This window comes from Belonocnema kinseyi, chromosome 9 (genome assembly GCF_010883055.1).
Source record: "Belonocnema kinseyi isolate 2016_QV_RU_SX_M_011 chromosome 9, B_treatae_v1, whole genome shotgun sequence".
Classification (NCBI taxonomy): Eukaryota; Metazoa; Arthropoda; class Insecta; order Hymenoptera; family Cynipidae; genus Belonocnema; species Belonocnema kinseyi.
Window position 1 is genome coordinate 101,114,982 of NC_046665.1, and position 12,314 is coordinate 101,127,295.

General features: G+C 35.6%; 1 protein-coding gene across 3 annotated transcripts in view; it reads left to right on the plus strand.

The window, feature by feature from the left end:
- LOC117179522 (ETS-like protein pointed) overlaps window positions 1-12,314 on the plus strand; it is a 249,344-nt gene that overhangs the window by 178,230 nt on the left and 58,800 nt on the right. For all 3 annotated transcript variants that reach the window (XM_033371404.1, XM_033371403.1, XM_033371405.1), the window contains 2 exons: window positions 2,685-2,801; window positions 6,519-6,722. In XM_033371404.1, the coding sequence (XP_033227295.1) occupies window positions 2,685-2,801; window positions 6,519-6,722 (321 nt within the window). The remainder of the gene's footprint in view (window positions 1-2,684; window positions 2,802-6,518; window positions 6,723-12,314) is intronic.

A 12,314-nucleotide genomic window follows, 5' to 3' on the forward strand; every position in this document is an offset into this window, starting at 1 on the left:
CACGTTCATCAGTTATCGGTTTCAGGTGGTCCAACGTTTCTCAAAAGAATTTTTTGAATTCAGAATATACCAAATTCCGGCCTTATCTTATTTTGCTACCCTGTTGAAAGCTCTTTCTTCTCTTAAAATTATGCAATAAATAAAAAAAAAGGGATTTGAATTTGTTTTTTAATTTTCTAATGCACTTGAAGACGTTGCATCGGCGAAAGGACATGCGATGTACATATGAAAATCTGATGAGGCCGTGCGTCAGTGGGTCCTCGCCCACACTTTCCACAAATAGCAGTGAAATAGGTTATCGTATGTCACTGGTCGAAACCTGGGGTTTCTCATCAGACTTCATAATTTGATTTGCTTCAGAGAAGTAAGCTAATCGATCGTGCCATCTAAGCTTGGATCCCAAACCGTGAGAAGCTTCGGACCACCAAGGAATATTTAAATCCCTCAAACTGCGATCATCATCTTGGCTCAAATAATCAACTCATTCATATGTCTATTTTGCTCCTATGAATCCTCAACTCGCCTATATGTCAACTACAAAAATATAATGTCAATATTCTAAACTCCATTTTTTATATAAGAGAAATGTGGGTGCTGTCAATATTTACCTTTGCTCATTGGTAATTTCAAAGAAATAGGGGAAGGCTGGTCAAATTGAATATGCCCACCGCAGGAGGGCAAAGCCAATAAAGGAATATATCAAAATTTTAGTCATCGGAAAGGTCATCTTGTTGTTCCATTGTGAAAACAGGGATATATCTTCCCAACTTCTCTGTTTCTCTAGATTTTATGTGTTTATACAAAGTAGCGAAGGGAATATGGAACATTTCTTCGCCATCCATGTCATCTTTGAAAAAGAAGAAAGGGCACCCTATTCGTCTTGCCCTGTTCACTTTACTCGGATTGAAATTTTAGAACAAACAACTTTTTAAGGAATACAATGTTGAATCATACAGCGACATTAGCAAGCAAGATTGATAGGATTTGGTAAACAGTAAAAAACATTCAGTATATACCGCGCCCGTATTGTAACATAGCATCGAAATTTCTAAATGCGCAAAAACCTAATTCAACTTATTGCAACTGGTCAGCAGTCTTCTGGTGTCCAAGTTTAAATTGACTATTACTAAAAAGAGCCATATAACGCCAGTTATTATCACTTTAGCTATATAACACTAATCCGGTTTGCCCTGGCTTCCCTACTAATATTATTTATAAGGGTCAGTTCATTCTAAGTGCGTCAGTTTTCCAGTGTGCATGGAAATTGGATTCGGTCAAATGATTAAATTGTCGAATAAATGACCCAAGAACTTAATCAGGCTCAACTTGAATTTAAATGGTATATCCCATCAAAGGGCACCATAAGGCTCGCGGCAGGCATAGAGCAAGCGTATTCCGATGCACCTGCACCTGCCTGGCAGTTGCACCCCTCTTTATGATGATGGTATCTAGTCCTCTCTACTGACCCTTGCCGCCCCGCCGCGACACCTGACGCAAACTCACCGACTGTGTGTGAGAATTACCATTAACCTTCCTTCTCACACGTGGGGGAGAGCACTTTTCTACACGTTTTGCATCAAACGTTCAAAAATTCTGAAACGTTACTCGCACACCAAATAGGGATCACGAGATCTTTTGCTGCATATTAACCACAAATCCCTCCATTCCAAGGCTTCATCATGTGTTTTTATCTTTTGAGAACCAGCTATGAATTTGTAGAGTGTAGATTCTCTGGTTTAAAGCCCCTTTTAAAACATATGTTTTTTCAAAGGCAAGGTGTCTTCAAATACTGTCCAAGAAAAATTGTTTCTATTTTTCAATTAGTGAAGAGATACGTCATGATAATCATCTTTATTTACAAATTAGAGATAACAGCTATAGTTAAGAAGTAATTGGCGAACTCGCTTCCTGGAAAATTATCTAAATAATTGTTATCTTGCCGTTACTCAATTTCTTTTCACTCATTCCAAATCTACAGTAAAAACCAAGAACAATAACCATATACTAAAAGGGATATCATCCATGTAGATCAAGAGAGGCAGTTTATTACGCTGAACTTCCTTGTCATATTCTAGCCCGAGGAGGAGTATAATTCAAACTTTTGAAAGCGCCTCTTAACGTACCAGTAGCTGGTAGGACTCAGTGATCAATGGAAGTGTAAATTCACTTGTGCACAAAAGCATCAGTTTTCTGATCGTACCGATTGCATGTATCCACTTACATCATTTTTTTATGGCTGAGAGTTGGAAAAAGTATATATATAGGAAGAGGAATCAGCGAATCTGTTGAGGAACTTTCGAACCGAGACACCTGATAGTCAAGGAGCCAGGCAACCTTATCGACTCGCATAGATTTACTGTAGATAGCATCCAGCACAGCCATATGGTAATGCGGGACATATATTTTATGACCTATGAAGCTGGTGCGAGAATATTCTGACGCTTGTAAGCCGATGCGTTCTATTAACGCGCTTACTATTCTCGTTGTTAATGTCAACTTTGCGTTATGGTGACCTGCAATAGTTATCTATCTTCACCCTCTGTGATGTCGGTTCTGAATTTTTAAAATTGAGTCTGATGGATGTGAGATTACTGCTAGTTAAATTCTTAGTCACGATAGTCATTTTTTTCCTTATCTGTTAGAGTTAAAGGATTTTGTTAATTATTTTGTTTTTTATTTTACAGATATCCCGACGCAAGTGCCGCCTCTTACACCTGGGACAAACAAAAAGATGACAGAGGCCTTAAAGGCCTCATTCGCTTCTTGGGAAAAAGAACAAATTCGCCTCAACATAACCAAAGGTAAGATTGAAGATTCCTAGATAAATCCTGAAAATAGACAATGATATTGATAAAATAAAATGAATCCTGAAACTTTGGATAAGGATGATTGGTTAAGACTCATCAATGTATATCAGTCTCCTATCTATTATTGAATAATTCTAGAAGGATTATTCAGTCATTTTTAGATCATTTTTGAAGAAATTCGCTGTGATTCCCACGAGGTTGGATTTTTCCAGTTGAAAAACTTAGACAATAGATTCTCTGGGGGAAAAGCAATGTCAAATCCATTACACAGCCTTGTATCGCCATGAATGAAAGCTTCATGATTATTCTGAGTTTTCGTGTTAAAATACCAAAGGAAGTGGAACCGCCTCGGGCAATTAGGTTCATCGAGGTCGGAAGCATTTTCGACCGGAAAATGGAGTAAAATACAACCATATCTGGATTGATCTTTTCACAAAGATAAAACTCTTTCATAATTTCTCCAGTCACTTTGCTCATAGTCTTTACAATATTTGCATGTTAGATATTTTTTTCAAATTTATTTTCTTGGTTAGACTAATGTCAATATCCTCTTTCGAACAATTCATATTCATTCAATCTGCCATTCTCTATAATCATGATTAAGAATCACACGATAACAGTTCAATCGGGAATAGTTCACTGAGTTAGTACATGTTTGATTAATGCTTCTCTCCAGCAGAAATTAGCCTCTTCAGGTTCCTATTTTCATTTTAAAATTAAGCCGATTTCCTTTTGAGTTAAAATCCGACTAGTTCAGATCAATATCGTCATCTTTATAAATGGTATGATGGATGCAAAAATCCGCAGCTCTATTATCCATCTATTCTCATTTGATCAGAAGTGGAACGGCTCGCGCGGCTAGGTTCACGGAGGTCAGACGAGGTGATCTGGCCTGAGGGTACCGGCGAGGGCATGTAGGCCGGAAGTAACGTCACACTCGCGTGGCTCTGAATGCGCATACCGGATGTGTGGCATCGGCTCCCCATCAGAACCATCAACATCACATTCACGATTCCCGCACATCGCGTCGCACATCACATCGCATCGCATGCACGCATTCACGCACTTTACCCACACGTTTGTCTCCGAACCAATGGCGGACCAGTGACCACCTTCTCTCCCCAGATTATCCGATTTAATTGTTTTCGTACTAACATTGTTCGACCTAGCGACGTCCCTCTTCCATTCATCCACTCTGACTTTCACCTCATAATTGCACCTCCAATTACTCTTACTTATTTTTAAAGGAATTTCCATGCGATTAAGGTCATGAGTTTATAAAAGTTGCTTCATCATTGTTTATTAAAACAAATGTTACATGCTGCTACTGAAGTTTCCAGTCTCCTTTATTTAATTTTGAGAGCATCCTCATTTGCAAGCTAGGTGTGGGACGGAATCTTCATTTTGAAATGAGAAAAGGGATTTTTTTTCAGTAATAATACTAGTTGATATTGGTTTTTAAGAAAGTCTAAATTGTTATTACAAATTGTGTGTTGTATGTGTTTCAATTCCCTGAGTATACAATCAAGCTCTTGGGAGATGACGATCTCACTCTCCGATCAAATCAAAAGATCGCTGCTCACTGGAACGGATCAGCAACTCCTACCGAATTCAGTCATTATCCTCAATTTGATTTCTCTTGATACGTCCTACACTGAGAACAACTGCGTTACATTCTTATGATTGTAATTATTTCATCACGTACACTCAATTGCTTTTATGTCATAAAACAAACTGAATTGTCTCACTGTCAAGATCTTTATTGCAAACGCTTTTGCGAAACATCTTTAAATTTCTAAAATCAAACATATTTTCCATCATCAGTCTTAAGCCTTTTAGTAATTTCTCTCTTTATACAATAGATTTATTTAAAAACAAACAATAACATCAAATATAGAAGGTAAATTCAAGAAACGACAAATATTTGAGTAAAATTTTTGTTATTAGAGAATTCCCATGTTAGCAAAGATTGAAACCCGGGTAGTGAATCACTCATTCACTCAGAATGGAAAGATTCACAATCGCCGAGGCTTTTGTTGTCCACCCAGGTTCCATTCGAACAGAGTTACGTAACAAAGCCAATACCTGCGCATCGCAGACATTTTACCAGTGTCCAACAGGTATATCGCCTGTGCAGCAGGTAAAGCTTAAATCCCTGTCGGCTCGTTCCTAAATACCTAAAGCCTTAAACCAACGATACACTACTCACTAAAGTACTAAACTAAACTCAAAGCACTGCTATAAAGTCGGGACTTTGATTCTTCACAAATAGCCTTCCATAGTTATTATCCACCTGTTCTTCGTCTGGCGTTTAAAGATTTATCAGCACACATATTTTTTGAACATACACCTTCTTCTATTCCGAAATCATCTTTACACTTCTAAAATAAGATTTTCCTTATTTATGGTAATTTCAGCTTTTTAATTTTCGGCTTAGTGAAAATACTTTTTCATAATGTATGAATGTTTGGCGCACCTAAGTATTGATTCTCTCAAGTTATGCCAGGTTGTTTCCCAATCCTTAGCAGCATGTCCATTTTACTCAAACATTTTTGAGACTGTAAAAGTTTAATCTTCACATTTAAACATATGGTCAATCATCAAGAGGTATTTTTAGATAGATTGTACACATTTAACCTCGAAATGATGAGTATGACACTGAAAAAAGAGGGAAAAAAGGCGAGAGCGAGTAAAGAGTTTGTTAACAATGCTGACAAGGAATAAGTTGATCAAACATCGGCGCGATCCTCAAACATCTGCGGTCGCTTTGATCATGCCGTTAGAAACTGCACGTCTTTACTCACCTTTCCTATATTTATCGTCTTTACCAACGAATTATGGGTTTTATATGTGTGCGCATTGCGCACGCGTACGCACTATTCATTCCTCAAACCGTATCACTAGCTTCATTCATAAACGCCTTCTTACGACCAAGTAGGATTAGAAGTCTGCAATCATTTACGATTTGACTCATCTGGTAGCAGAGATTGCATCTTAGAAATCAAATCTTATCTAAGTCAGTTCTATGGTCAAAGGCTACTTCAGTTTTTCTTCCAAATCTATTTTGTAGATTACGAGTGAAACCACCTAGAAGATTAAACTTGAGCAGGTGGTCTTTCGAATATATAAAAACTGTAAGTATCATCAAACATGACAGGTGAAAAAAATCTGTCACTCTGATCAGACTGTACTTTTCACAGACTTGGCTGTACTTTTACATGTGTAGAGATACCAAGATACAATGCAAGACACGCGTGCAAATATGGGCGCGCACCTCAAATGGGACATTCCAATGTTTCTCGGTATTGTTTCTTCTAAAGGATCGCGGGGCGATAATTATACTTTCAACTTGTCATAATATCCGTTCGTTGACTTTGTACCAACTAGATTCTTCCCAGCAAGATTTTGTCTCTATCAAAACAAACAAACAAATTTTATTATTGCTTTACCTAACCCAGTATTCCCGTGAGTTATTTACCATGAGAGGAATCCAGGAGAAGTCACTTTTCAAAGTTTTTATTCTGAATTTATTTAGCATTTAAGTAATAAACATGTTCCAAGTACTCTTTCCTTTAATAAAATAAATTTGTAGATTGGTGGAACCATAAATAGTTTATCTTGTTTTTCTCTTAGATTTAAGTGGCTTAAGTATATAAAAAAGAGAAGAGAGAACTGTGAAATGAGAATTAATGCGGTTGATCATCCTTTCAGATCCGAGGCAATGGTCGGAAACAGCTGTCATGCACTGGCTGGACTGGGCCATCAGGGAATTTTCGTTAGCGGGTGTGGCGATGCAGCCCTGGCAACACATGACTGGAAAACAGATTTGTGCCATGGGGAAGGAATCCTTTCTGGCACGTGCTCCTGCCTTCATGGGGGACATCCTGTGGGAGCACCTCGAGATGCTTCAAAAAGGTAAATCCCTATTCTCCTCTCATTTACCTTGTGCACTTTAACTTGGATTTTAAATCTAAGGGAAACCCGAGGACATCCTTGGCAAATTTCAATGATTCGTTACTCTTGGATTCAACATTTTAATCGTAAAAAGGTTATTGATTATCGAATGCTTACAAGGTTTCTACTCTACCTGGAAAATCTGGTAAATTTGGAATTATCAGGGAATTTTCATACATTGGCAGGAACCTGGAAATGTCAGGGAATTTTGATAAAGTCGGAATTTTTTCCAGACCGTGCTTATGTTTTTTTTTAATTGTCAATAATAATCATTCATCATTTATAAAAGTAGTTTTATAATTCTGTGTTCTACTATTTTATTCAAATTGAAAAAAAATTTAATACAAATTTAACTATTTCATTTTCTGTTGAAAAATTATTCTCTCTGGTTGGAAATTCAAATATATGGTTCCAAATTCATTTAGTTTCCTGAAAAATCTTTTTTTTTAAATAATTATTCTTCTTGGTTGAAAATTTATGTCTTTGCTTCAAATTTCAACGGTTTGTTGGAATGTTTTCTCTCTCTTGACTGAAAAATCTTTCTTAGTTGAAAATTCAACGTCTTTTGAAAATCCGGCTTTCTTGGTTCAATTCCACTGTTTTCAAAATGAAAAATTAATATTTTTTGTCGAAATACCAATTACTACATTTTTCGATCAGAAGCATCTTTTTTAGGAATGAAAATTTAATTACTTGGGTGAAAGTTGAGCTCTTTTGTTAAAATTCTTTTCTTTCGTTAAAGATTTATCATTTTAATTCAAAATTTATCTTTTTGGTTGTAAAAGGAGCTATTTTTTGGAAATTTTTTAGAAATAGTTTTTCTGTTTGGTCGAAACTGATTTTTTCTTTTACTGAAAATGTAACTATTGCATAATTTTATTCAATTTTTGATTGCAATTTGTTTTTAGTCGAAAATTCATGTATTTTGTTGAGAATTCGTCTTTAGTTGAAAATTCAACTGATCCAGTTGAAGATTGATCGCTTTAGTTGAAAATTCATTTTCTCCTTAAAATGTAATCATTCTATTTTTTGTGTTCGAAATTGATCTTTTTCTGTTAAAAAATCAACTGTGTAGTTGAAAATTTTACTATTTTATTTTAAAAATTGTTTTTTTTTTAGCAAAATTAATTTTTTTAACTCAAAATGCAGCTGTTCCTTTTGTGACTGAAAGCTGATCTTTTTTAGTTGCAAACTCAACTATTTGGTTGAAAATTGATATTTTTTCAGTTAAAAATTCAGGTAAGTGGTTGAAAAAATCTTTTCAGTCGAAAATTTAATTATTTTGTTTGGAATTAATGTATTTTGTCGACAAATCGTCGTTTTTGGTAGAAAATTAATTTATCTTTTTGTAAAAAATTAATGGGTGATATTATTTTCTTTGGTCGAAATAAGCCTATTTTCTTGAAAGTTAAACTTTTCTTATAAAATGTATCCTTTTTGTTTAAAATCAACTATTACAGGTGAAGATTCATGATTGAAGATGAAAATTCATTAGATTAGTTAAAAATTATTATTTTTTTGCTGAAGATTTAACTAGTATTATATTTTAGGTTGAATATTTATCTTTTTTAGTTCAAAAGTCAAATATTCGGTTGAAAACTTGTTTCCATTGAAACATTTAACTATTCCATTTATGATTAAAAACTGATCTAGAAAATTCACTTTTCGGTTGAAAATTCGCATCAGGTTTAAAATTCATCTATTCCAGTTGAAAATTCATCACTTTTTGTTGAGAATTTGTTGTTTTTTTGCGTGTGGAAAATGAATGTTTTTAACTGAAAATTCACCTATTCCATTTTTGACTGAAAACTTTCCTTTTTGAGTTAAAAACTGAAATGTTCGGTGGCTAATTTATCTTTCATAGTTGAAAATTCAACTATTTGTTTGAGAATTCGTTTATTTTTTGGAAAAATCGTTTTTTTAAAGCAGAAAATGTAATATTTTTATTCGAAAAGTTAGGAATTTGAGGTATCAAGTTCAATGATTGGAAAATAGTACGGAAAGTGCGATGAATGCGCTGCAAAAGGCAAACTCCATTAGCCTAGCGGCGAAAGATTTCTTTTATTTCGCTACTTTTCTGTGAACATCAAATATTCACCCTCAAACGGTACATTCCTTTCCGGCCCCCTACTAAAGGTACACTGGTGCGAATCTGGCTTTTGCATTTTCAACTTCGAACATAAAACAGAAGATTGAGGCTAGAATAATGTTAAACATATGTTTTTTGTGTGAAATTTCCGGCTGAATCTAATGGTTCTATAGATATTTAGATAATGGTAAATTTTCCCCATGATAATTTGTTATAAATAAAGCGGCGTTTTTGGAAAATCACTTGGCCTGAAACAATGGGGTTTGGACGTATTTGTCGTGGTAGGGATAATCCCGTACAGCTGTCTATGATCAAATGCTACCAACCTGTTAAAAAACGACGGTGCAAATTCGCACCAGTGTACCGTTTGAGTGTTAAATCTAGAAAAACGGAGAAGTTGGAGAATTCATCCCTATTTTTAGAAGGGAACAACAATATCTTGTTTCGTGAACCTAAATTGATATATGAGAGTGCTTTTTGTTAACTTTTCCCAATTGTAATATTTGACTTGCTTTTGTTTAACTGTCATCAACATATAAACTTTGCCCGGACTTGTACTACAAATTGAATTCAAGTTTGGTGAATTGATGGAGTGTTGAATCGCAATTTTCCTCGTTACAGCATAAAAGGGAAAGAATACTGAAAGTACGAAAAGGATGTTCATACCTACGTATGGGGGACATCCTGCTGTGGCTCTGTAAAAACAGATCGAATTTCCGTAAAATCGTGATATCCCGCGGCAGGTAAGGGCAAAAACCCCGCGAACAATGATGCGAAGAATGACGATGACGGGGGCGTTGAATCAGTCCTGAGTTTTTATTCGATGAAGGATAATAAAGAAAAAAAGGAGGCTCTGCCATAGAAACTCCCAGTCCGGATGCACTGTGTTTCCAGAATGGGCCGCTGCCATTACCTCGGCCACTTAGGCGGTTTTCGGGTACCGTAAGCGTCTACGCGTCCCCCTCAATTCTCACACTTCCGGTCTACTCATCCATTTTATTTCAGGCGATTTCACTCACTTTTCGTCAAATCAAACGGCTCTTTACGCAAAAGCGAGAGTCCACGATATTTTCGGGAAATCCGATATCGAGGGATTTTTTCAAATCCGGCCGAGAAAAGTCTTTCAATGAGAAAATTGTCTTTGCTGCTGAAAATAAGGTAATAGTTCGGCGAATTGATGAATACGTTATAGAAATAAATCAGAAATCTAATTTCACCCAAGAGTTTTTGGGCTTGATAAACCACACGGGATTTGTTTGTTCTGTTCTATTTTGAGCGGCGATTGTGATGATAGGTTGAGTGTTTGGTGGCCTGGTGAAACATGTGTTTGCGGACCGCAAGAAAATCAGTGCATTCAGAAGTGAGGGCACAGGTGGTAGCAAGGTGTGATAGTCTGCAAAAAAGTTTGAGTGAGAGGAGAGGAGAGGAGAAGATGCAGAAGAGGGCGGATAGGAGAAAGAGGTGAGCAGGCAGGAAGCAGAGGTTCACCCATGATTTAACTCCCGTTAAGTAAAACTCCGTGCTTCCTTATCGGTTCTCCTCGCAAACTCGCTCTTCCTGGCAATCGTAGTTTTGTTGGCTAGCTTGGTCCGACTTGAACTTAACGGCTTTATTCCGAAATCCGCGTCACGATTTCGCCGGAAATACCCACGGTTCGTGGACGTTAGATAAACAACCCCGGTTTATGCGACCAGAGTTTTCACTTTTAATCGTGCATGCTTAGAACACGATAGAATTGACTGCTGGAATCTTAAGCTTATTCAATTTCTGATTCAGTACAAGTCTCTATTAAAAATGATTTGGCTTTATTTCCGTCTTTTCTTCAGGAAATTGTAAATTTAAATTTCAAAAGCCAAGTGATTGAACCAACGATTCGCGATACTATTTTTCCAGATCCTTTTTTACATGGTCTTTATTTAGAAGTTAATGCATGCAAATTGAATACATGATTATTTTTCATCGCCTTTGTTCTGCGACTGAAATCTCAATCGGCCACGAGTCAGATTTATTCGCTTGTAGACGTGCTACGTAGCGTGGGTAATCGCTTTGATTTCTTGAACGAGAACGGATATTAGGAAACGCTCTTACGTCGCGCAAAAAAAAGTGGAAACTAAAAAGTCGCATCCTCTCACTGTTTGCGTTTGTACGAACAAATTACGGGGACACTAACCTAACTCTGGGACGTCTCGCTTTCGTCTAAATGTCTGATATGATTCGCGACACACGCCACATCCATCAGCCAATTTATTGAGAACCGTGAACAAAGCTTCATCATTCCCCAATCACTTGGTCAAGAAAATTTTCATGGTGGCCACTGGCCGGAAAAGTCGGGAAAACCTGGGATCAGCCGGCTCTTTTAAGCAACGGGAAAAATGTGGGATTTTCTTTAACCGGGCGTTTTTCATATTTGTTTTCACTTTGGCAATCAGTATTGACTCGCTCTTCGAAAAGAATGTGTTTGGTTAAAAGGTAATCTTTTTGGTAAAAAATTCAACTGTTTTGTTAGAATTTCGTCTTTTCATGGTTAAAATACATCTTTTGGTGGAAAAGGCATGGTTTTTTGCTGTTGTTCAAAATAAATGTTTTATGGTTGAAAGTAAATTAATTTTAATTGAAAGGTCTATCATATTTTTGGTCCAGAATTCATCTATTTTTATTAAAGATGCTACTATTTGGCTGAAAGTTTAATTATTTTGTTGAAAATTCAACTATTATCTTAAAATGTTATCTTCCTTGGTTTATAGTTGATTCTATATTTATTGAGAAATCTATTATTTCAGTTTTTGGTGCAGAATTCTTCTATTTTGTCAGAAAATACTATTATTTGGCTAAAAAAAGTATTTTTTTGTTGAAAATTCAATTTTTTTCTTAACCCTTGAATGACACTGGGGGTCCATTGGACCCCAGACCATTTTTCAACGAATATAAAAATTCGTAAATTCCATTAATTTTTCATTGTTTTTCAAAGTGTTAAAAATAAAATTTAATTTACTATGCCGATTGATTCTTTACAAGAGATGTTAAAGAATACCCAAAAAAAAACATCTTAACAAAAATATCCAAAATTAAACTGTTTACAACAGTTTAAAAACATTGGGGTCCAAAAGACCCCAAGTCTTTTCGATTGAAAAATCTATTTTTTCATTTTTAGTGCAGAATTCATCTATTTTGATGAGAGATTCTATTATTCGGCTGAAGATTTAATTATTTTATTGAAAATTAAACTATATTGTTAAAAAGTTATAATTTTGGTTGAAAATTAAATCCTACTATTTGGCGAAAATTTTCATTATTTGGATGAAAAATCAACTATTATGATAGAAGGCATCTTTTTGGTTGAAAATTCAACTGTTTTGTTAAATATACGAGGTTAGTTCAATAAGTCCTTAGAATGAAGTATAAAAACAATTTTTTTTGGGTAAATTTTTTTTTATTTTTCAACATAATCTCCTTGGAGCTCTATA